This window comes from Oryctolagus cuniculus, chromosome 1 (assembly GCF_964237555.1).
Source record: "Oryctolagus cuniculus chromosome 1, mOryCun1.1, whole genome shotgun sequence".
Classification (NCBI taxonomy): Eukaryota; Metazoa; Chordata; class Mammalia; order Lagomorpha; family Leporidae; genus Oryctolagus; species Oryctolagus cuniculus.
The window spans coordinates 20,117,641-20,141,786 of NC_091432.1; the positions used below are offsets into that span (position 1 = coordinate 20,117,641).

The 24,146-nt window shown below is 57.6% G+C and overlaps 1 protein-coding gene and 1 long non-coding RNA gene across 5 annotated transcripts; both read right to left on the reverse strand.

Moving 5' to 3' along the window:
* Positions 1-513: 513 nt before the first annotated feature.
* LOC138846452 (uncharacterized) lies at positions 514-9,792 on the reverse strand. Its single transcript, XR_011383943.1, has 2 exons — positions 9,308-9,792; positions 514-2,005 (listed from the first exon to the last, which is right to left on the reverse strand). It is a non-coding gene; the product is annotated as an uncharacterized lncRNA (long non-coding RNA).
* Positions 9,793-13,352: 3,560 nt separating this feature from the next.
* On the reverse strand, positions 13,353-20,293 carry SLC35C1 (solute carrier family 35 member C1). 4 transcript variants are annotated; one of them, XM_051852667.2, is made up of 3 exons: positions 20,145-20,293; positions 18,370-18,899; positions 13,353-14,967 (listed from the first exon to the last, which is right to left on the reverse strand). In XM_051852667.2, the coding sequence occupies exons 2-3, from the start codon at positions 18,866-18,868 to the stop codon at positions 14,408-14,410; spliced, it is 1,059 nt and encodes a 352-aa protein (XP_051708627.1). In that variant the 5' UTR covers positions 18,869-18,899; positions 20,145-20,293; the 3' UTR covers positions 13,353-14,407. The 4 variants fall into 4 exon arrangements, with proteins under 4 accessions (XP_051708627.1, XP_051708634.1, XP_069920530.1 ...); XM_051852674.2 differs by lacking the exon at positions 20,145-20,293 and adding an exon at positions 19,957-20,094; XM_070064429.1 differs by lacking the exon at positions 20,145-20,293 and adding an exon at positions 19,963-20,067.
* Positions 20,294-24,146: the final 3,853 nt, after the last annotated feature.

Below are 24,146 nucleotides of genomic sequence, written 5' to 3' on the forward strand. Positions count from 1 at the left end.
TGGGACCTGAACTGTGGCGCAGCAGGTAAAGCTGACACCTGCAGTGCCGGCACCCTGGCTGCTCCTCTTCTGATCCAGCTCTCTGCTCTGGCCTGGGAAAGCAGTAGAAGATGGCTCAAGTCCTTGGGCCCCTGCACCCACATGGGAGACCAGGAAGAAGCTTCTGGCTCCTGGCTTCAGATGGGTGCAGTTCCTGCCATTGAGGCCAATTGGGGAGTGAACCAGCAGATGGAAGACCTCTCTCTCTGCCTCTCTTTCTCTCTCTGTATAACTCTGACTTTCAAATAAATAAATAAATCTTTAAAAAAATAAAAAGGAAGACTGATGGCCCCAATCCTAACCAATTATTGCCTATCTCCACGTTGCCCTCTACGCTTTCTCCACACACATCGGGTTTTGGAGTTGTCGTGGGGCACAGGTGTAGAGTGGCCTTACCTCTTGTTTTGCAGCACCGTGTCTGTTTTGCTGAGTCACTGTGTTTGTTATTTGTGGTTTGTACTATCTTCAAATTGCTGCAGATGAATTGTTTTATTGAGGAACTTCACACTGTTTGGTGATGTCAACAAGGCAACCTTGGAGAATCAGGACGGGAATCTAGCATTGGGTAGAGTCCTGGAGCGCAAAGTCCGCTTTCGCTTTTACACTTGAAAACAAGCAGAGAGGCCCTGGCACGTGGCGCAGCACTCAGGACTCTGCCTGGGCTGCCCACTGCTCTTACAGGACTTCTGAGTGCCGGCTCCAGTTCCAGCGTCCTGCAGGTGCGCACCCTGGGAGGCAGCAGATGATGGCCCCAGCACTGGAATGCCTGCCACCCACATGGGATACCACATGCAGTTCCTGGCTCCTGGCTTCGACCTGGCCCAATCCAGGCTGTTGTGCACATTTGGGTCATTTGGGGAGTGAACCAGCAGATGGATAGAAGATGTCTTTTTTTTTTTTTTAAGATGTATTTATTTATTTGAAAGGCAGAGTTACAAGAAAGAGAGAAGGAGGAAGAGACACACAGAGAGATCTTCCATCTGCTGGTTCACTCCCCATATGGCCAAAAGGGCATGAGCTGGGCTGATCCGAAGCCAGGAGTCAGGAGCTTCTTCCAGGTCTCCCACGTAGGTGCAGGGGCCTAAACACTGGGGTCGTCTTCCATTACCTTAAACTAGGCGCATTAGCAGGGAGCTGGATGGGAAGTGGAGCAGCCGGGCTCGAACGGGAGTCTGTATGCCAGTGCAACAAGCGGCTAAGCTCTGGATAGAAGATTCTTCTCTCTCTCTCTCTCTCTCTCTGCCTTTAAAATAATTTGTAAAGGGTCATAGGGAAATTGGAGAGAACAAAGGCACTCGCAAATTGCTAAGAAGGCGAACGGTAACTGGGTATTATCTCTCGGTGAGAAATGAGAGCTGACGACTCGGTAACTGTGCACCTCGTTATATAAAAGCACCTGTGAATAGAGGTTACCACGAGGATTGCAAAGGGCTGTTCCTCTTTTCCGCTACAGGTGGCACAAAAGCACCTGTCGCAAACTGGCAGAGGAAGGTTTGAAGGTGTTACAGATCTGCCAGGTGGCGCTGCATGGCTTTCCTTCCCAAAGATACTCTGGAGACACATCAGTCCCGTTCTGTCTCCTTTTGTTAGGGTTCCCCCGGGAGACTGGATTGGACACCTTTCTCCATGAGCTTCCAGCCGCGCTTTGTGTAAATATTTGATGACTGGGTGAAAGGTGAGCGGCGCGGAGGGAGGGCGGCCCGGCGAGGGGAGGTCGCGCGCCCTCTAGTGGCGGGACCGGGAGGGCGCCGCCCGGCCCGGGGCTCTGCGGACCGCAGCGGCGGCCTCCGGGGCCAGGACCAGCGCTGCGCAGCCGCCCGGATTCCCCAGCCGCCTGCGTGGATGCGGGGACGGAAACGCTGGCCAGACTCCCTGAGTTCCCTTTCCGCCTCTGCCGTCCGCTGGCAAGATGGCTTCCGTGGACAGTCGACTTCCTGTCCGTGCCTCCGTGTCCTCATTTGTGGAACTGGAGCAAGAAAGCATAGAGGCGTTGGTCAGAATCCAGACGGACCCACGCGACTTTGGACATCAGCTCTGGCTTGGGGGCACACGGAGATGCCTTGAACAGGCACATTACATCTGAGAACTTCTGCTTATCAAGATAATATTATCAAGAGAGGAAAAGGGGCCGGCGTTGTGGCGCAGCGGGTGGTCAGTGGTCACTGCCTGTGATGCCCATATGAGCACCAGTCCCACTGCCCCACTTCCCATGCAGCTCCCTGCTCATGCACCTGGGGGAGCAGCGGAGGATGGCCCGAGTGCTTGGGCCCCTGCACCCGTGCGGGAGACCCGGATGGAATTCCAGGCTCCTGGCTTTGGCCATGCCTAGCCCTAGCCATTGCAGCCATTTGGGAAGTGAACCAGCAGATGGAAGATCTTCACAGTTAAGTCTTTTTTCCCCCGAGATTTATTTATTTATTTGAAATGTAGAGACACACAAAGAGAAGAAGACACAGAGAGAGATTGGAAGAGATCAGCTGGCTCACTCCCCAAAGGGCCATAATGGCTGGAGCTGGACCAGGCTGAAGCAGGAGCCAGGAGCTTCTTTCCAGGTCTCCTGCATGGGTGCAGGGGCCCAAGCACTTGAACCATCTTCCACTGCTTTCCCAGGTGCATTAACAGGGAGCTGGATCAGCAGTGGAGCAGCCGGGACTCGAACCGGCACCCATATGGGGTGCTGGTACTGCAGGTGGCAGCTTAACCTCCCGTGCCACCATGCTGGCCTGTTGCAGTTGATTTCTCAACAATGTTGCAGTGGATTCGTTTCTGAGAGGAGCAGCATGGTGGGGGCAAGAGGTGCGGAGTCACCACACAGATCCCGGGAGTCAGGTGAAAGCAGGCTTGAGGCGAGCAGAGGTGAGCAGCCCACAGACTCGTTTATTACAGTTGGAACCACATCTTATATAGCCAAGACCAGCCAATCTGGTCAAGGGGCGGTCTATGCCCCATCCAATCACAGCCTGTTGCCAGGCAGTTTCAAATCCATCCAATCACAGCCTGTTGCCAGGCAGGCTCCATTGCCAGGTGGGTTCTGAAGCCATTCCTGAGTAACTGACGCTCCCTTGCCAGTGGCCACCTTGGCATGGCCTTCTCATTCCACTACACTGGCCCTCAGTTGAAAGTCTTGAAAAGCTCCTATCCAGCGTATGAATGAACCTTTCCAAATAAAAAAGAAAAAGGCAGCTCAGTGTGAAACTGGGCAGGAGACTTGAACAGTCGCTGTCCACCCTCCCTACCCCCAAGGACAGATGAGGGCAGGAAAGGTGCCTGAGGGGCGTGGCCTGGGGCAGCAGTTAAGGTGCCACTTGTAAGGCTTGCACCCCATATTGGGATGCCTGGGGCCAAGTCCCCACTTCCAGCTTGCTGCTGACACCCACCCTGGGAAATTACAGCCAGAACTCAAGTCCCTGCCACCCACGTGAGAGCCCTGGATTGAGTTCTGAGTTCCTGGTTTGGCCTGGCTGCAGCCGGCATTTGGGGAGTGAACCAGTCGTTGGAAGAGCTCTCTCTTTCTCTGCCTTTCAAATAAAAATAGTAAGTCAGAATTAAAAAATAAAATAAAATAGAATCCAACCCATAAAAAAGAGAGGCGAGATGATAAGGAAACGCATGTTAGAACGACAATGAGGTGCCGCTACAGACTTCCTAGAAGGAATAAAGTTAAAGGACCCAGGGAGCTGGTGTTGGACGCGGGGGTCCCCAGCAGCGGCACCACCACGCCGGCCCCCGCCTTGTTTCTTGGCACGCACGGCGCTTACCCGGGTGTGTTCACCGAGACGCAAGCTTTCAGGGTTCCTACCATTGCCTGTTCCACCTCGGCGGAGAAGCTTAAGAAACTAAGGGGGTGGCTCTGGCCGGAGCAGCCGCTTGCTGGTCCCTGTTTGGTCTTTGGCTGTTGGGGGTCCGAGAGGGTTTAGCACTGCCCCTCCCCCCTCCAGCCCCCGCCCCCGGGCGTCCCAAGCAGCAGCCAGGCCCCTGGCCCCCCAGCCCCTGTAGGAGCCATGGTTCCCTGGGAGTTGCCCCAGGAGCCTTCCTAGCCGGTTCTGCAGTTCTGTGGTCACAGGGGGGAGGAGTCAGCGGACGTTGGGGGAGGGGGGCAGTGAGCTGGGCCCCGCCCCCTGCCAGGCAACCACACCCGCGCTTTGGTGACTTTGAGCAATGGCCCAGCGAGGGCTCATCTGTCCTGCGCTCCCTCATATAGTGGCTGTCAGACCTCCGTGGAGAAGACTCCGCGTCCCTGAGACGCAGGTCCCTCCCACTGCACCCCGAAGTGGCACTAGTGTCTTCCCTGAAGACAAGGCCCTGGCCTTGGCCGTGGAGTCTCCATTACTGAGGAGCAAACACAAGGAAACAAAACCTGGGGGAGGAGGCTCCAGCCGGGGGACGGGGCAGGTGGCTGTGTTTAACTTCGGACCCGGAGTTCCTGGGGTGGCACGGTGTGAAGATGCCACTTGGGCCACTTTCATGCCATAGCCGACTTTCTGGAGTTCTGGGGTGGGTGTCTGGCTCCTGGCTTTAGCCTGGCCCAGCCTTGGCTATTGTGGCCATATGATCTCTATCTATCTGTCTCCCTCTCTCTCTGTCTGCCATTCAGATAAATCAAAATGAAACAGAAGCTATTCTGAAAGCTCAGGTGTGTGTGTGCGTGCGTGCGTGTGTGTGTGTGTGCGTGTGTGTGTGTGTGTGTGTGTGTGTGTGTTTGCAGGTCCCCTGGGAGCTTTTAATGGGAGTTAGAGTCTAACAGACTTGCGTTCAAATTCCAGAGCCCATCCTTGCCGTGTAACCTGGAGCAAGCTTCTGAACTTTGAGCTCTGCTTCCCTTGTCTTGAAATCGGAGCCAGGAGCTGGGCTCCCCTTGAGGGCTGTTGCAAGTTGTGTAAAACACCCTGCCCAGCCCTGCCCACCGCAGGCTCTCTCTGAGCGGTGCCTGCCATTGTTTCAGCAGCTGGACCTCTCAGCTTTGGTATTTTGCACACAACAATTCTTTGCTGCGAGAAGGAGCAACTTTGTAACTTTTCAAAAAAGAAAAGAATTTTTTTTTTTTTGAAAAAAGATCTCACAAGGGACCTCCGCATTCTACAACAGAGGCTGCTATGCTAGCTCATCCCTTTCACTGAACGAGCATTTCCGGGGTGCTTGCTGAGCCAGACCCTGTCTGGGTGCTGGGGCTGCCGGGCGGTGTCTGTGTGGGTAGGTGGGGACTGTCCAAATGCCCCAGGGGAGGGGCAGCCCTGCTGCAGGTGGGCAGGTGACCGTGGGAGGTGAGGACAGCACGGCCCATCCTCAGCTGCTGCTGCAGGGCCCTCCTGGGCGGCTCTGTGTGGTGTCTGTGCCCTGGCTCCATGATCTGGATCTTTCTGGAATTTGCTATTTCTCCCGCTCTCCAAGGCCCTCCTTGGGCTGCCCTCATCGCCACTGTCACTTTTATCACACTCTTGCGGTCACCCCAGCGCTCTGCCTCACCCCCACTTCATTTTCTTTTCTTAGCATTTTTTAAAAGATTTTATTTATTTGAGAGGCAGAGTTACAGAGAGAGGTAGAGACAGAAAGGGAGGTCTTCCATCCGCTGGTTCACTCCCCAAATGGCTGCAATGGCTGGGGCTGGGCAGATCCAAAGCCAGGAGCCAGGAACTTCTTCCAGGTCTCCCATGCGGGTGCAGGGGCCCAAGTACTCCCAGGCCATAGCAGAGAGCTGGATCGGAAGTGGAGCAGCTGGGACTTGAACCAGTGCCCATATGGGATGCTGGCACTGCAGGCCGGGGCTCTAGCCCCCTGCGCCACAGCACCAGACCCTTTTCTTAGCATTTTTAAAAATGCGGTAAAACATGCATGACATTAGGTCCATGCACAGTTTTGTGCAAGCATCCCTGATGTCGGCTTCCAGCACTCTTCCACCTGCCTGCGGGACAGCAGCTCTGTAGCCCTCGCTGCCCCAGCTTCATTTTCTGGGTTCTTTCTGTCTGCGAGGTTGCCGGCTCTGGGAACCTGGTGGGGGAGGAGCCACACTCTCACTGTCCTTTATGTCTGGCTTCTGCAGCTTCTCCAGGTCATAGCCGTCTCCTGCTTCCCTCCGTGCTAGGGCTGAGTGGTTACACCGGACGTGTCCACCACATTCCATTCACCCACTCACCCACCGACAAACACCAGCAGTGATTCTGTCTTTTGGCTGCAGTGACGGTGTTAGGTAGGAAGTCAGTTATGAGCTTATGTGTGTGTGACATAAAGGCCTAAAGAGAAGACGTCTATGTCCAGCATATGCATCTGCTGACAATGTTTCAGGGGCAGCCAGGTATGTACATTCTGCCCTGCCCCCTTCTACCTGATAACCTGCCAGGTGGAGGTCCCCGCCCCTTCTGCCTGACAAATCTTCCACAGTCTCCCAGATGCAGCCCAGTATCTGTATTTCAAACACCCTGCTCCGGATCCCCGTTCTCTAGGAGGTCTCCTGCTCATCCTTCCTCTGAACCCAGGATGGCGCCAGCTAGCCTTCCTCCTGTCTGATACCTTCAAGGGAAAACTCAGATAGGAGCTTCTTAGTATTTACAGCCATAAAATCCTTTGTTTCAGGAGCAGATGTTGTGGGGAGCAACTCGGACTAGACTAAGTTACTGGAATTAAGACTTATTCTATGCATCTGCTCTCCCACAATATGGCGCTGGGAGAGGAGAAAACAGCTTCTACGCAGCTGCCTCTTGCCAACTTGAGTGATGACCTCCAGGAGCTGATCCTGCTCCTGATTGGAGGAGAGCAGCGTACTCGGCGTGTGGGCAGCCGAGTTGGGATTGGCGGAAGAGGACTATAAAGGAGGAGAGAGACAACATGCACCAGGAACATCTAAGGGGAACATCCGGATAACACCTGAGCAGCCCCCGAGAGAGCCAGCCGGCGGTGTGCCGCTCCCCCGCGGAAGTGGGGAAAGTGGCCAGGGGGAACCGCCCTTCCACGGAGGTGGAAGGGATAGTAGCCAACCCGGGAAGAACCAGCAGCAAACCCGGGGAGGGCCGAGCAGACGAAAGAACAGCGCAGGGTCCTGTGTCGTTCTTCCACGAAGACGGGGAGCGACAGATGTGTGAAGGCAAAGACCCATCTCCTTAAAAACCCCCGGCCTCAACCGGGCTGCGTGCTCAGCCCTCTGCCTCTATGCTGAGCTGCCCGCCTGCCTGGCCAGGTGTAATCTCTCCACTCAACCATGTAACCTCGCTCCTTCCCCCTCCACCAAGTCCAAGCAACTGTACTCTCTCTCAGGTCCTGTCTGGAGAGGTGCCCATCCGTCCTTACGGATGTGCCTACCCTAATAAACTTTGCTACTTTTACTTTCCACTACTCTGTCTCACGCCTGAATTCTTTCTTGCACTAAGATAAGAACCCTGCAATTTCTCCGGTAACAACGGCAGTGCTCCGAGCGCTGGTGTCCAGCCCTGTGTCGCTCAGTGGTGAGACCTGGTTCCAGGCCACGTCAGTCAGCACCGCACAAACGTAGCGTGCACTCACGCAAACAGACGCCTATGGTCAATCACTTGGCATCAAAGGCAAACATGAACTGTGGGCAGCCACAGGCAGTGGCCCCTTTTGTTTACAGTTAAACATATGGATGGAGACATCCTGGCACAGAAAAAAAGGCTAAGGAGATTCCAGGAAGAGGCAGGAAGAACCTTATTGGGAACTCTTTGTAACCCCAAAAGTCTTTTGGATATGTAAATCTTTTGTGTGCCTTCTTGTATACAACTGGTCATGTTTAAATACTACCGGAGTTGTTGAATAAACAAGCCTTGAGGATTTGTCTTGGCTCCATTCTTTGCGTCCTTGTCCCCGAATTCCCACTCTCTGTTTCAGGAAACCCGGTTCTTTGTGCTGCAGGGCAGCACAATGAACATCTTTTTTTTTGTTTGTTTTTGTTTTTTTGTTTTAAGAGTTATTTATTTGGGGCCAGCCCTGTGGCTCACTTGGTTAATCCTCTGCCTGCGGCACTGGCATCCCATACGGGCACCGGGTTCTAGTCTTGGTTGCTCCTCTTCCACTCCAGCTCTCTGCTGTGGCCCGGGAAGGCAGTGGAGGATGGCCCAAGTGCTTGGGCCCTGCACCTGCATGGGAGACCAGGAGGAGGCATCTGGCTCCTGGCTTTGGATCAGCACAGCGCTTCGGCCATAGGGACCATTGGGGGGGGGGGGTGAACCAATGGAAGGGAGACCTTTCTCTCTCTCTCTCTCTCTCTCTCTCTCACTAACTCTATCTGTCAAATAAATTGATTTAAAAAAAAAGTTATTTATTTGTTTGAAAGGCAGAGTTACAGAGAGAGAGGGAGAGACCTTCCATCTATTGGTTCACCCCCCAGATGGACACAACAGCCAGGGCTGGGCCAGGCTGAAGCCAGGAGCTTCATCCAGGTCTCCCACATGGGTGCAGGGGCCCAAACCATTGGGCCATCTTCCACTGCTTTCCCAGGCACGTTAGCAGGGAGCTGGATGGCAAGTGGAACAGCTGGATCTCAGGGCTCACATAGGCGCCCGTGTGGGATGCCTGCATCTCCGGTGGCACCTTAACTTGCTACACGACAACACCCAGCTCCAGCTTTTGTTTGAAAGCAAGACAGAGAGGGTATTTCATCTGCTAGTTCACTCCCCAAAGGCCTGCGGCAACCAGGAGCCAGGAACTCCAGCCCGGGCGCCCACGGGGTGACAGGGACCCAAGTCCTTGAACCATCATTTACTGCCTCCCGGAGTACATTAGCAGGAAGCTGGATGGGAAGTGGAGTAGCCAGGCCTGGCATTGGTGGAACAAGGACAGAAGCCTCGGCCATTCCCGCTCATCGCCCAGAGGAGATGAACACTGGAATGCACTCCTTGCCCTGGAATCTCAGTTGGGTCTCCCACCCTACGGCTTTCATCCCCACCTGCATTCTCCTCCAGGTTCCCAAGGCCCCGCCCAGTTCCAGGAATTCCCCTCTGCCTGCTGCCCCCACCCCCACCCCCACCCCCACCCCTCCTAAAATGTAAAAAGGCCTGACCCCTGGGGGTCGGGCCTTCTGTCACAAGTCCCATCAGTGTGCTCGAGGGCAGCTGGTCACCCACCTTTGAGAATTTATCTCCTCTGATTAACCTTAGCCTGGCTGTGATTTCATGCCTCCTCTCTGTTCTGGCCCCCCCCCCCCCTTTTAAGATTTATTTATTTATTTGAAAGTCAGAGTTACACAGAGAGGAGAGGCAGAGAGAGAGAGAGAGAGAGAGAGATAGAGAGAGAGAGAGAGGTCTTCATCCACTGGTTCACTCACCCAGATGGCCACAACAGCCGGAGCTGTGCCGATCCAAAGGCAGGAGCCAGGAGCTTCTTCCGGGTCTCCCATGTGGGTGCAGGGACCCAAGCATTTGGGCCATCTTCCACTGCTTTCCCAGGCCACAGCAGAGAGCTGGATTGGAAGCAGAGCAGCCGGGACTCAAACCAGCGCCCATATGGGATGCAGGCACTAAGGTGGCGGCTTTACCCACTATGCCACAGTGCCGGCTCCTGCGCCTCTTTTCCTACCAGGAATCACCACTCCAGCGTGGGAGGTGGGCATCGCGAGCAGCAACTTGCCTGCTGCACCTCGTGCCTGCCCAGCTGTTTTCTTACCAGGTAGGAATGATGGGAAAAAGCATCGTGAATACACAAACCAGTGGCACAGTCAGCCACTCTCAAGGGTGATGGCAGTACCTAATTGTACGTGCGACTTTCACACAACTGGCAATGCTTCCCAGCATCACCCTCCACGCGTGCCGTGGTGTGGCCTCACTGCGCCGTCACTAGGCAACAGGATTCTTCAAGCTCTGTGGGACATCTCAAGGGATGGCTGTCGTACATGTGGTCTGGTGTTGACTGGCACATAGTTCCATGGTACGTGACTGTTCTGTTTATTTTTTTTAAAAAGTGGGATCTAATTCACAAACAGAAAACGCACTCACTGAAGTGGACAAGTTAATTTTTTTAAAAGATTTATTTGAAAGGCAGAGTTACAGAGAGGAGGGAGAGAGAAGGAGATCAATCGTCCATCTGCTGGTTCACTCCCCAAATGGCCTCAACAGCCAGGCCTGGGTCAGGCTGAAGCCAGGAGCCCAGAATTCCATCTGGGTCTCCCACGTGGGTGTCAGGAGCCCAAATATTTCATCCATCTTCCTCTGCTTTCCCAAGTGTATTAGCAAGGAGCTGGACAGGAAGTGGAACAGCCGGAACCCAAACCGGCACTCCTACGGGATGCCAGTGGTGGCTTAACACGCTGTGCCACAGCACAGGCCCCAGGTCAATGCTTTTTATCACGGGCATGGAGTTGTGCAGCCACCTCCCTCCCCACAGTCTAGTTGTAGAGCCCCGCCCCCACCCTTCTATTCCCAGCCCTAGGCTGCCACTCATCTACATGCTGTCTCTGATTTGCCATGTGTTCGGAAGGAAAACTTGATGAGAACACAGCCCCACTTGAGACTTTGCCTTCGGCTCCGGCTGTCTGGGACCCACAGAGTTAAAGCACCAGTTATTATCCAGCTCTTTTCTTTTTTTTTTTTTTTTCTTTTCTTTTTTTTGACAGGCAGAGTGGACAGTGAGAGAGAGAGACAGAGAGAAAGGTCTTCCCTTGCCGTTGGTTCACCCTCCAATGGCTGCTGTGGCCAGCGCACTGCGGCCGGCGCACCGCGCTGATCCGATGGCAGGAGCCAGGTGCTTCTCCTGGTCTCCCATGGGGTGCAGGGCCCAAGCACTTGGGCCATCCTCCCCTGCCTTCCCGGGCCACAGCAGAGAGCTGGCCTGGAAGAGGGGCAACCGGGACAGAATCCGGCGCCCTGACTGGGACTAGAACCCAGTGTGCTGGCGCCGCAAGGCGGAGAGTACCTCTTTTCTTGTCAAATGCTGAGTTAGGCCCTTTCTGTTGGGTTTTCTGGCATCTACCCTGATAAAGGCACCAAAAGATAAAGGACATACCATAGGAGAAGTTGATGCCAAAGAGAACACCCGGTCAAGATAACTAACCATTCCTGGACTCAAACCATGGCAGAGGCCTCTCAGCCAGCCAGCAAAAGAAGCAGCCAGGGCAGAGGCTTCTTCACCCACCGGGAGCGGCAGGTGGACCTGCTCAGCAGGTGCACTTGACCTTTGCAGATTCTCAGCCATGTGTTTATTTGCCAGAAAGACCCATGGGGAGACAGAGAGGCAGAAATCTCTCACCTACTGGTTCACGCCCCGGATGTCCTGGGCAGCCAGAGCTGGGCCAGGCTCTGAAGTCAAGATCGGAGAACTCAATCCAGCTCTCCGACGGGCGTGGCAGGGGCTCAGCTACTTAAGCCATCACCTGCTGCCTTGCAGGGTGCACATTAGCCGGGAAGCTGGAATTGCAGGAGCCGGGACTGGGACTGGAAACAGAGGCACTCTGAAAAGCGGGGCAGGCGTCCCAGGCGACAGCCCAACTCCTGTGCCAAATGCCCACCCCAGGGGAAGCTGTTTCCACGAGGCCCTGATGGCTGGGGGATCCTGATGGGATCTGCTGTTGGCAGAATTGAAGCCCTCTAGGGACTGGGGGAGGAAGATGATGGGACAGAATTCTTTTTCACTCACTCAAACCGTGGAGGCCTAAGCAAATGTTGTCTACAAGAACACAAGACTTCCTTGTTATTATTACTGTCCTGCAACTGTTATTATGAGCAGTAACAAAACAGCAACCCAACCCCTCCGGGTTCCCTCTCCTCTCCCTGTCCATTAGCGAGAACTCAGAGGAGTAAGGGCAGTAGGTGCTGGTGCTGTGGCTCCGTGGGTTAGGCCTGCCTGCAACACTGGCATCCCGCATTAGAGCCCCGGCTCGAGACCCTAGTACTCTGCTTCCGATCCAGTTCCTTGTTCGGGCACCTGGGAAAGCAGCAGAAGACGGCCCAAGTGCTGGGGCCCCTGAACCCACGTGAGAGACCCGGATGGAGTTCCAGGCTCCTGGATTCATTCTTGATCAGACCAGACTATTGTAGCTATTTGGGAGAATGAACCAGTGGATAGAAGATTCTTTCTCTCTTTCTCTGTGTCACTCTGCCTTTCAAATTAAAAAAAAAAAAAAGTAAATCCTTTAAAATAAAAATAACAAGGGCAGTAAAACCTCTCACATCCTCGAAGAGCCCACACTCTACTAATTGCTGCTGGAAGACGATGGAAGCAGCCCGGGGGAATCCCTTTCTGGAAGGTTCTCTTCCCTGGAGGTGGAGCAGGACGGGCACCCTAACTGGGACGGGCGACAGTGGCAGCCGCGTTGGCTCTGCTTCACGGAGGTGCTGCCACCCTTGCCCCCGGGTGCTCTGTTCCAGCCAACCTCCCACACACGCAACGAGCTTCCCAAGCCCTTGTAGTCTAAGAAAGGTTGCGACACGGTGGCCCGAGGCTGCACCAGGCCCATTTGTGTGCCACGCAGCTCACGATGCTCTCTAAGCCTGGCTCTTGTTTAAAAATCAGGAGACGGCGTAATGAGTTCTGCTTCTCGCACACCGTGAGGAGTGTTCTAGCAATCCAGGCCTGCAGAGCAAACACCGCGGCTGCTGCGGTTGGCCCTGTCCAGCTCCCTGCAGGCCCCCGCCATTGGCTATGTCAGCAGGACTTGGGGGCAGAAACTGAAGAATGAGAAGGCTTAGGGGATAGTGCTCGGGTACGCTTTCAGTTTGGGGGTCACAGAAGAACCCTCTGAGGAAAGACAAGAGGCAAGCTCTCAAGGTGGCCAAGGAACAATCAGATCTGGGGTCACAATGCACCAGGCAGTGCTATCAACAAGTGCAAAGGCCCTGTGGTGGGAGTGTGGCTGGTATGAGTGAGGCCAGGCCAGGCCAGGGCGGCTCAGAGATGATACAGGCCTCCTTGTGCCTATGTGGGGGGTGTGGTGCAGTGGGGGGGGGGGCTGCACCCCCCAGAGCACAGTGTTTCCACTATGCTTCCTGTTAGGGGCCCTTGAGGGGGGTTTGCGAGGGAGGGCCTTCGTGTTCACACCACACAGTCCTGTGCCTGGCACACAGTAGGCGCTCAAAAGGAGGTGCTAGATGTAGAAGGGACTCAGTGGGCGGGGTATGGGGTAGTCCAGGGCCCTGTGCTTAAGTGCGTGTTGTGTGCTCCAGAGTCAGAGAATGCTGGATCCCACCCCCTGAGCCTCAGTGGCCTCACCTGTGAAATGGGAGACCAGTTCCCCCCCCTCCATCACGTGCTGGGGTGGAGGTTGGGAAAGCAAGGGTGGGTGGCACAGGGTCTGGCTGCCACCACCACCACCCCCGCCCCCTCCAGGCCCTGCAGCCCCTCACTCAGCCCACACACACACACACACACACACACACAGGACAAGTCACTCCATTTATTGTTAAATCACTCGCAGCCCAGGGCATCAGGCCCCCTAGCTTCATTGAAACCACCTGGGATTGTGGGGGGACTACCTGGGGGGTGAGAGGACCCTCACCCTCCCATCTGCGTCCCCCCCAATTTCATCTGCTGGGACCCTCACCTTCAAGGTCCTGGGATGCAGCGTGGAGCTCTTGTGGGCTCAGACAGGTTGAGGGAGCTTGCTCCTGCTTCTGCCTCCTGAGGCCTCCCCAGGGAAGGAGCCACGTGACAGGCGGGTGCTTCCAGTCCCACTCAGGGAGGAATGCGAATGTTCACCTTCAGGCTGGGTTAGGGGAGAGCACCTCCCCTGGGGGAAGGCTCTGAGCCCCACCACAAGACCTGGGGGCAGGCAGAGTTGGGAAAAGGGGGAAGCAGCCCCCCCGCCCCCGGCCAGGTGCTGGGAGCTCAGAGGTCACTGTGGCCTCTTAGGGGCAGGTAGGTCTGGTGTCTGGTTAGGGATTAGGGGAGCACGGCCCCCTTGTGTTCTAAAGCTGGAAAGGTAGGGTGCAGATGGGGTGGGGGACCCCCTTCTTCCTGAGCCGCCCCATTTCCAGCTGTCCCTGGTCGGGGGTGGTGCCAGGGTCGGTCACCAGGACACTTCAACCTCCCACCCGCTTCCTCCGGCCTTGGTCTCGGTGCAGAGGAGTGGTAGCACCAGCCCACTGTCTCGGAAGCTGGGTGGGTCTGCGGGGCCAGGACCCCGGAGGTGTGCCCCCCAAGCTGGCTATGGTGGGGTCACACCCCGACCTGCCCTGAGTAGAAGTGAAGATTTGCCAATACTGTCCCTTAGGGGCCGCAGGCCGCACCAACCCCACTCAGGGGTGTGGAGGTAGACAGGCCCCGGGAGGGGATGGAGTGGGCGCTCATCCCGCGGGGGGGCGGGGCGGAAACCCAGAAATGGCACCCGGGGGAGAGACGGGTTTGGCAACTGTCTGATACTCCCGGCAAGCACAGGTTCCCCCCAGCCTCGCTGCTGGGGACGCCCGGACAGCCTTCCAGGGGTCCCTGTAGGAGCTCACACACCCACGGCGCTCTTGTCGCCCTCCTTGGGGCTGGGGTCCTCCTGCTCCTTCTTCATCTCCCAGCCCCTGACCCAGGTGTAGGCGGAGGAGCCGCCCAGCACCATTAGGTTGCTCGTCCACCACAGGAAGCTCTTGGCCTCTTCGTAGTAGAGTACGGCCAGTACCGTCTGGGCGCAGGCCTTGGCCGTGCCCGACACGTTGTGGGTCAGGGGACTGGTGAACTTGATCTGCAGCCCCGTCACGTAGCCGATGGCGAAGCCGAACAGGCCGCCCAGCGTCATCATCCCCCAGAAGTGGGCGCTGCCCAGCTGGGCGAAGTCCCCGAGGGTGCGCAGCTCCCCAAGCAGCAGTAGCAGGGGCAGGAAGAGGAAGCAGGCGTTGAGGTTGTTGTAGAAAGTCAGGCGCCAGATGCTACCGTCCACCGCCGGCAGCACTTTCTTGGTGTAGATGGCATTGAGCGAGACGCAGAGGCTGGCCAGCACCCCGAAGAGGGTGCCCACGGGGGACAGCGTGCCCTCGGCGCCCTCTTGGTCCACACCCAGCCAGAAGCCACCTGCAGCGGGGAGAGGACCAGGGTGAGGGGGAGGAGCGAGATGAGGATGGGAGGAGGAGGGGCAGAGCATCTTGCTGCTGAAGTTCACGGACGGGACCGTGCCGTCCCTTCCTGCCCAGGCCTCCCCTGTAAAGACATGCCCAAGCACAGTGCACGGGGCCAGGGGGCAGTGGCCTGGAGCTCCTGTTCCCACCCAGGAGGAGGCCACAAACCCCATTATTCCATTAATTGCAGCGGTGCTGGCCGGCAGGAAGCCATAGACCTGCACCGGAAGCCCTGAGCACCACAGCTCTGGACGCGAGTTCTCAGGCGTGAGGGCCACTTCGTGCGGACTTGGGGCAGGTGACTTCCTGGGCTCTTCATCCCTGGGTGCAGTGGGACAGAATCACCTGTAGCCTGAAGTCTAGGACCCTCGGTCGTTCTGGGACTCTGATCCTGGGTCACCTCTGGCTCCACCAGCCTCCATGGCTCCCCCTTGCCCGGAGCACCGGGGCAGGCCACACCTCAGCCACGCCTTTCCCTGTCCTCTGATCACCCTCCCATCTCCATCCTTGCCCTAGGGTTCCCTTCCTGGATCAGGAACTCACTCCTCCTTCCCAGGCGGCGGCCATTTTTTCTTCAAGGTCAAAGCCAGCCTCTCCAGGGGGAATCCTTTCCTGATACTCCCAGCAGCCACGCCTCTTCCTGTCTGCACTTCCCAGCAAAGCCACTCAGCTGCCCAGGGCTGCTAGGCACCTGCCCTTGGAGGCTGTCGGGTCTCTTTAGCCAGGCCCTGTGCTTCCGGAAAGCAGGGGCTGGGTTTTACCCACCTCCTGCCTCCTGCCACGATGCCCAGCAACATGGGACAGTGGGAAAGCTTTGGTGTCAGAGAGATCTGGCCCCAAATCGGCTGTAGAGTTTGGAAGCTGAATGGTCCTGCAGAAGTTACTGCACCTCTCTGGTTCCGTTTCCCCTTCATGAATGACCCCTACTCTGACCTTAGGAATGACCTCCCCAGAGCACAGATTCCTTGCTGCTCCTATTGCCCTCAGGAAAAATTCCACACTCACCCCACTCAGCCCCCACGGCCGCACCCCTGGCAGCCTGGGGTCTGCGTGTGTCGCTGCAGCCCCGTCGTGGAGATGACCACGAGGACATTCTCTTCTCCACTCATCCTCTACACCACGGTGCACTTCCTCCAGGGAGCCTGCCTAGAATGCCCCTCCCTGCCTCCCCTCCCTCCACAGGGTCCATACAGCACCCCTGGGTGCCCAGCACAGCCCTCAGCACCCTGGCATAACCATCACCACGCCCTCTAGCGGTGCAGGAGCTGTCTACCTGTTCTGAGCGTGGTTCCCCAGAGCTGGCACTAGCCACCACGTAACAGCTGCTGAATGAGTACATGGAGGTACTCAGCTCTCAGCACTCTGCCCCCACCCTTCCCCAGCCATGCGGTCTGGGAAGCAGGGAGGGGCGGCCTGGGCTAGTCGCCTGAGTCCCATCTTCCCCACGAGGAGGAAGGAAGGAGAAACAGGGCAGGTGGGGGCCAGGCCCCGGGGTGGCAGGGAGCTTTTGCCTCCCTGGCACCTGACCCCTGACCCCTGACCTCTGGCTCCCTTGGCCTCCGAAGCCATTACTTTCGGGACTCAGCTTCCTGTAACTTCACCTTTCTGCAAGCCAATCATGGAGGTGCTGGGGGTGGGAGTGGGGCGCTGGGGGAGGACTGGAGGCGGTGAGGGGGACCAGCCTGGGGGCAGAGCAGGAGCAGCTTAGTGAGCTCTGCTGGGGCGGGGTCTCAGTAGCTCCTCCCACTCACCACCCATCCCCGGACCCAACCGCCTCCACCTCTGGGACCTAGACTGAGAAGCCGTAGATTCAGCAGGGGCTCAGCAAGGGGACGCATTTTCTAGGACAGATGGCAGGGGACGGGTCCATCCTCCCCCACCCAGGCAGCAGGAAGGATATATAGGCCAAGTCAGAGGAATGGCACAGCACCAGCAAAAATGGGAACAGGTGCACATCAGGAGCGCATTCCTGCAGGACCGAGCCCTGGAGGCCCCAGGCAGGGACAGGAGGCTGGAGACTCCGGGATCCTGTCTGCTGCCCAGTAAAAAATTCTGCGGTGATGGAAATGTCCTATCAACTGTGCTATACAACAGAACAGCCCCCAGCTGGAAAAGCCGGTGCTGGATCAGGTTACAACTCCGCAACTGTTGCACTGGGAGGAATTTAGATGCGCATGGGGCCAGTGTAGTGGATGGCGCAGCTCTAACCTCCAGCAGCCAACAGAGCAGGGTGGTTAGAAGCACAGGCCTGGGAGGTCCCCGCGCGGCTCCTTTCTTAGCTGTGTGGCCCTGGCCAAGTCCTTTAGCTTCTCTGTGCTCCACTTTCCTTGTTTGAAGGGAGATGGGGCCATTCATCCCCCTGCCCAGGGGACTTCTGGGGGGGGGGGACAAAGGAAATGCTACAGGGGAAATGATAAGCAACAGCGTCTCCATCAATCATCTGAAGGCCAAGTCTGGGAGGGCAGCTAGGGCATGTCCAAGCGAATCTCTGGACCCCCCCCCCTCAGGGGCTGCCCTGAGCTGGCAAGGTCAGAGGGCGACCAGGTCAGAGGGCGAAGGGGTGTTTGTCAAAGGAGCATTGGGGGCTCAGGCTTCCCGGGAAGCCCTGCAGCACAGCGGCCAAGTGCGTGGACGACGGAGCCAGGTCGCTCGTGTGCTCCGATCCCAGCTCTTCCACACGTCCGCCGTGTGATCTTGGACAAGTTCCCTACGGTTCTGGGCCTTGCTTTTCCCTGCATAAAACCTGGACTATAAAATCCCACCTTATTTAGGAGCATGCCTGGCACATGCAAAAAAAAAAATTAAATTTATTTTTATTGAGTTAAAAGTCAGAGCCGGGGGGTGGAGGGAAGGAGAGGGAGAAAGAGAGAGAGACAGAGAGATCGATCAATCCTCATCTGCTCCTTTGCTCTCCAAAGGCCTGCAGCAGTCAGGGCTGGGCCAGGCCGAAGCCAGGAATCCCCCACGTGGGTGGCGGGGACCCTCTGAGGGACGTGAGCTATACACCAGCAGGAAGCTGGATGGGAGACCCATCCCATCCGATGCAGGTGTCCTGAGTGAGCGGTGGCGGCTTAACCTGTCCAGCATAGGCTGTGGACTTGTCAGCTCGTTCTCACCCTGGCTGGGCCCCTGCCTCGCTCCATGACCGTGACCATGACCGTGACTGTGACCTCGATGGTAAGCAAGTCAGGAGCTCTCTCTGGGCCCCAGGGTCTTCCTCACACGACTGGTGCACCAGGGCAGCAGAGGAGGCCCAGAGACCCCCCCAATCCCCTGGCGGGGCTGCTCTGCAGGATGTCTGCCCGCACGCCCACCTGCTTCCCCCCACTCACCAATGATCCCCCCCCCCCCAACTCACCGATGATGACGCCGCAGGTGAGCAGGGCATACAAGGAGGTGGTCTGTTTGAGCAGCACGTAGGACAGCAGCACGTTGAAGACGGTGGTGAGGGAGCGGCCCACGTTGTAGAAGGCCACGCCCACGTACTTGAGGCAGAGGTTATTGAAGGTGATCATGCCGATGAAGACCACCGACAGGGGCAGCACGCTGCGGGCCACCCTGAGGTCCAGGTGCAGGGTCGGGAAGTCCACGGCCCCGGGGCAGCAGGTGGCCAGGGCGCTGAGGCCCTTGCACAGCACCGCGGTCACCAGGCACTGGTAGAAGGTGACGAAGATGGGGGTGTCGAGCCGCAGGGAGGGGCTGTCCAGCAGGTACTTGTTGAGGAACACCATGGAGATGGAGGTGACCCAGTAGAGGGAGACCACCAGCGCGATCTGCACGGCCCGCAGCAGGAACGGCTTCTCGCCGCTGCCCGCCTCGGCCTCGCTGCTGGGGTCGGAGGCCCCGGTGAGCGCCATGTGCAGGATCCTGGACCGCTTCAGAGGGGCCCTGTTCATGGTAACAGAGGAGCCGGGTCACTGCAGGCCTGGGGCACAGGGGGTGAGCTCGCTGCCTCCTCCACTGGGTCTCCCCCGGGGCGGCGGGCTAGACGCTCCTCCAAGGCCCTTTTGGGTGGAGAGGCGGCTTTGGGGTGAGCCCCCCTGAGCGACTCATGAGACCAGGTACGCGGAGGCGGCGAGGGCCAGGCTGGGGGCTGGGGCCAGGGGCCGAGGCCTAGCAGGGAGGAATCCTGGCGAGCCAGAAGCGGAGAAGGTGGGAGGGCGGGCCGAGGGGAAGAAGGTGCAAGCAGAGCGGGGTGCAGGGAGGCAGGGGCTGCTGCCGAAAAGAGGGGCTCCCGAGGAGCTTTACGGAGCACGGGCGTGCGGCGCGGAGGGGTGCGGGGAGGTCAGAGGTGCTCAGGGCGCGGGCACGGAGGACGCGGTCGGGGCCGGGCCACCGGGAGCCCACGCCGCGCTGCTTCCCCGGGCGCCGGCTCCGGCTCAGCCTGCAGCCTCCGGACATCCGAGGCCGCCTCCCGGGCGGGGCGGGCCCAGGGCTCATTTCCTGACACGCCCCCAGCCCCCTCCTTAAAGAGCCCGCTCGCCTGGCGCCGCTCTTAAAGCCACAGCCCCCGGGAGGACCGGCGTTCGCGGGTCTGGCTGGCGTCTCCGCCCGGTTGTGGCGCTCGGCTCGGCTGCCCGCTGCCGGTGGGGCCCTCGGCGGCCAGGGAGCCCTCTCTGAATGCTTGGGTTTGCGCCGCCTTCCCGGGAGGGCTCCATCACCAGCCCGCGTCCACCGTGAGCTCCGCAGCTCCCGAGGCGCTGCGCTGCGGGTCCACTAGCCCCTCTCCCCGAGTCTGGGGCGCGCCCCCAGAACCCTGACACCACCCCTCGCCCCTCGGCTTCCAGACGCCCCGGAACCAGCCCCCTTGGCCCCATACCAAGCCCCAGCTCACTGCTCCAGAACCTTACTCTGATCCCTCCTGTCGCCCATTTTCACCACCCCTAGTTCCCGAGACCCCCGGCCCCGTTGCCAGAGGCTGGGGCCCACCGCGCCCCCTGCGGACCTCAACCTGTTCGCTCTATCACCGCGTCCGAGGCATCCTGGAATCCCACGGAGTCGAGCTCCGGGAGTCTCAAGGCAGCACTCCTTCCCCGGGGCGGGGGTCCCCTTCCCTTTCCAGCAGGCTCGGGGGGGCGAGGTCGGGGCGCCCCGGGCTGCGCTCCCGAGCAGCGAAAGCGACCCGGCGCTCACCTCGTCCAGTGCGCTGGGCGCCAGCTCGCACCGCCCTTAAGCTGCACCTGCAGCGCCGCACCTGTAGCGCCGCGCCCAGGGGCCGCGCCCGCCGGGGACGACTTCCTGCTCTGGGCCCCCGGCGCGGGCGCCGTGCCGGTCTCGCGGGCCCTTTCGCCACGTGGCGGCCCGGGAAGGAAGCGGCGGGGCGGTTACCCTGCTGGCCCTGGGAGCAGGCCCCCTCCTCTTTCCGAGGCCACCCCTGCCTTCGGAAACCGCCCCACCCCCCAATTCTTTACCGCCGCTGCCACGTCCGGTGACCCAGCTGCATCCTTGGCCCGGTCTGCGGCTGCCCGATTCGTGAGTGTGGGCAACGGCCCGGTTCTGCCTTCCGGCCGGTAACGAGTAACAAATCCCCTCCCCCCTCCCGGGGACCGGGCCGGGGGACTCGGTCACCCGCCCGGGGTCATCCCTCTAGGCCGCCACCAGGACCCTGGCGCCCGCCGTGGCGCGGGGTGGTGGGCGACCTGGATTTTCTTCGTGGTCCTTAACCCCTTGCTCAGGATTCGGTTGTGAACGCGAGACGGTCTTGTCTGTAGTATCCCCAGCCCAGGTAATTAGCAGCTTTGGTCAAACGACAAGGTGACCCCAGATTTAGTTATAGAGAGAACTGGTTTAAGCGGCGATTCCTGAACCGCGGTACTGCAAACCAGCCGGTGCAGAGCCGCTGGGTCCACAGCAGATGAAGCTGGGAGGACTTCCTGGCAGCGCTGACTCCAGAGGACTGGAGCCCCCCACCCCCTGTTTTCAGGAAGAACTTGCGTGATTTGGGACCTGTCGGAGGAGTTTGGATTTGGTGATGCGGCATTTTGCACGAGTGACTCAGTCTCTGGGTTTGGGCTGTGTTGTTGTTGGGCCCTGGAGGACCAGGCCAGTCCCACCAATGGCTTCTCGTTTTTGTTCCACACATTTAATTCACAGGTGATATCATGCCAGTGATTTGCTTTAAAACACTCAGTCCACAAACCAAAAAGATTAAAAAAAAAAAAAAGATTGGTAGGTGGCAGGTGTGGTGGCGCAGTGGGCTAAGCCACTGCCTGCAGTGCCGGCATCCCATATGGGTGCAGGTTCAAGTCTTCCTGCTAATGGGCCTGGGAAAGCAGCGGAAAATGGCCCAAGTGCTTGGGCCTCTGTACCCACGTGGGAGACCCGCATGAAGCGCCTGTCTTTAGAATAGCTCAGCTCCAGGCGTTGCAGCCATTTGGGGAGTGAACCAGTGGATGGAAGATCTCCTTTCTCTCTCTCTCCCTCTGTGTGTGTGTGTCTCCCCATAACCCCCTCATAATTGTGCCTTTCAAATAAATAAATAATATTTTCTTGCTTTTGTGCACATTTGAACACTTCCATAATAAAGAGGTAAAATCTCTGCACTGCGTTGCTGGGCGCGGAGAACTGGGAGGGCTACAGGAAGTGGTTCTCTGTCCCACTGACCTCCCCCATGGAGCTCCTCCCCTTGCCATCTCCTGCAGCCTGTCCCCTGTGCTCTGGGGTACCCGCCTTCCTGCTCCTCCTCTGGGGGTAGGGCATCCTGCTTCCTCTCCTGGGCTCATGTGTACCCAGAGGACCCCATTAGGCCCCCTGACACCTTTGGGAGAAGACCAGGCTTAGGGGAACAGAGCTGGCCTCCCGCACTCCACCTGCGGTCTCCTTCCGGGCCGCCCTCTGCAGGTGGCGGGTTCAGCCTGTTAAGGCAGAGCCTGCTCCTCTTCCCTCTCCTCTTTCAGGCTGGGGAGAGTTCGCCCTGACACAGCACTGAGTGACAAGCTGGGCAAACACGTCTTGGTGAGGCCCTGGCTCCCGGAAGGGCCTTCTGGACCCATGGACAGGAAGTAATTTAGCGGCTAATGCGGTGCCAGCTGGAGCCTTGATACCCCCCTGCACTTGGAGGGCGGGGCAGATGGCACTGGGCACTGGGTGTATGTGTGTGTGTGGGGGGGTAGCCTGGGCTCTCTGCAGGCCAGGGGGCTGAAGTGTATCCCCAGGAGTCCAGTGTCCCCCCATTACACTGTCCCTAGAGTCCTGCCCTTCATGCCACTCCCTTGGATTAAGGTTGTCCCAGGCCGGTACAGCAAGTTTCTCTGATTCAAATCCTTTCTATTCCTTAGGATGTTTCTCACGGCCTTGGGGCCCCCGAGCGATACACTTTCCACAAAACACTGTGCTTTTGAGTCTTCCTTAAAGAGCGATACTTGCTGAAACCTGCCAGAGACCAGCTCCGGCCAGTCCAGGGGCCCCAAGGCGTGAGAGGTGTTGGTGATCGAAGAAATGAGAGACACTCACAGCAAGGCTGCTGGCATGGCTCTGGCTCTCGGCACCAGATTTTATTTTTATATCATAAGTCAAATAATGCTTCTTTTTTCTCACAATAACAAGTCTGTTGTCCATTTTTTTCTAATTACAATTTCTTTGATTTTCAAGGACATATTCAGAGCATGGGTTACAATCGCAGACAGGTGCGAGATAACGGGCTGCCCACACAAGCCAAGGCCTGGAGTGCTGTCAAGCTATGCAGAAATTGGCTACGCAAGCTAGACTACCTTCCTAATCTAATCTTTACTAGAAGCCCCAAGTTCGAAGCAGGCCCCTCCTTTTTTATTTTTATTTTTTGACAGGCAGAGTGGCCAGTGAGAGAGAGACAGAGAGAAAGGTCTTCCTTTGCCGTTGGTTCACCCTCCAATGGCCGCCACGGCTGGCGCGCTGCGGCTGGCGCACTGCACTGATCCGATGGCAGGAGCCAGGTACTTCTCCTGGTCTCCCATGGGGTGCAGGGCCCAAGCACTTGGGCCATCCTCCACTGCCTTCCCTGGCCACAGCAGAGAGCTGGCCTGGAAGAGGGGCAACCGGGACAGAATCCGGCGCCCCGACCGGGACTAGAACCCGGTGTGCCGGTGCCGCAAGGTGGAGGATTAGCCTAGTGAGCCGCGGCGCCGGCCGAAGCAGGCCCTTTTAAAAATGGATCCCCTCTTTGTAGTTCTTTCTGTAACTCTAATTGCTTTATTGTACTTATTTAAAGGTTCATTTAAATCTATTCTATATTTTTGACATCCTAGCTATTGTTGTATTTGTAGCATATATTGAATTAAAGCTTTATTAACATGTGTCTTTATTCTAGTGGGAAGTATATACTAGAGAGCCTGTTGCCTTTTAATTCTTTTCCACTAACAGCTCAACCTTGCATAAAGCATTAACCCTTTCTCCTACACTAACATTCTGCTTGATTAGAATTCTACAAAGCAGTGGACATTTTGGGGGTTATGAGACTAAGCGTTCTTCCCTAAAATTAGAAATACAGCGATCATTAGCAGGACCACCAGGACTCTGGCTTTCTCATGCAGAGTGCAGTTCCCAACAAACCTAAAACCACCAAGAGGACCACAGCTGTCCTTCTCACGCCTTGCTGAGGCAGACCTTCTGCTGTGACCTTGTCAGCCAGCCCAAGTTGCCTTGGCCTTGCCAGAAACCCTCCGTGTTGGGTGAAGTTTTCGGTCTTACCCCGTGGGCAGAGGTTGGTGTGAGGTGGAGAGCAATGGGACGCACAGGTCCCAGCATGCATGCCGTCCCAGTTCCTTGCCATGGGTGGGAGCCACTGGTGCCGTCCACGGGAGACCATTTCTGCCTGTGATGCGGGGAGCAGAAGTGAGTCCCCAGGTGCAGGGGACTGTGACGCTGTGCCCGTGGCACTGAGGACTCCTGGGGACACCCACCCATCAGTGATCTCGCCCCCGAGTTCCAAGAAATCTGACGACCGCTAATTGTCTTCCAAGATCTGTTCTACCTCCATCCCAAACTTGTGGCGCTTGCCCGGCCTCAAGTGGTTTGTGATGGCTACAGAAGATGGACTCGACAGCCGTGCAGACAAGGACAATGTCTTAGGACCCATGGCAGCCAGACAATGCAAAGACCCAGGGACCCCAAGTGTGGGGCGGAGACTGTTCTAGGAGACGGAAACCACCTCTGTTACAG

Coding starts and splice junctions, on each gene's coding strand:
- SLC35C1 (XM_051852660.2), bottom strand. CDS start 18,907: ATGAACAGGGCCCCTCTGAAGCGGTCCAGGATCCTGCACATGGCGCTC. Junction 14,968..18,369: donor CACCTGCGGCGTCATCATCG/GTGAGTTGGGGG, acceptor TCCCCGCTGCAG/GTGGCTTCTGGCTGGGTGTG.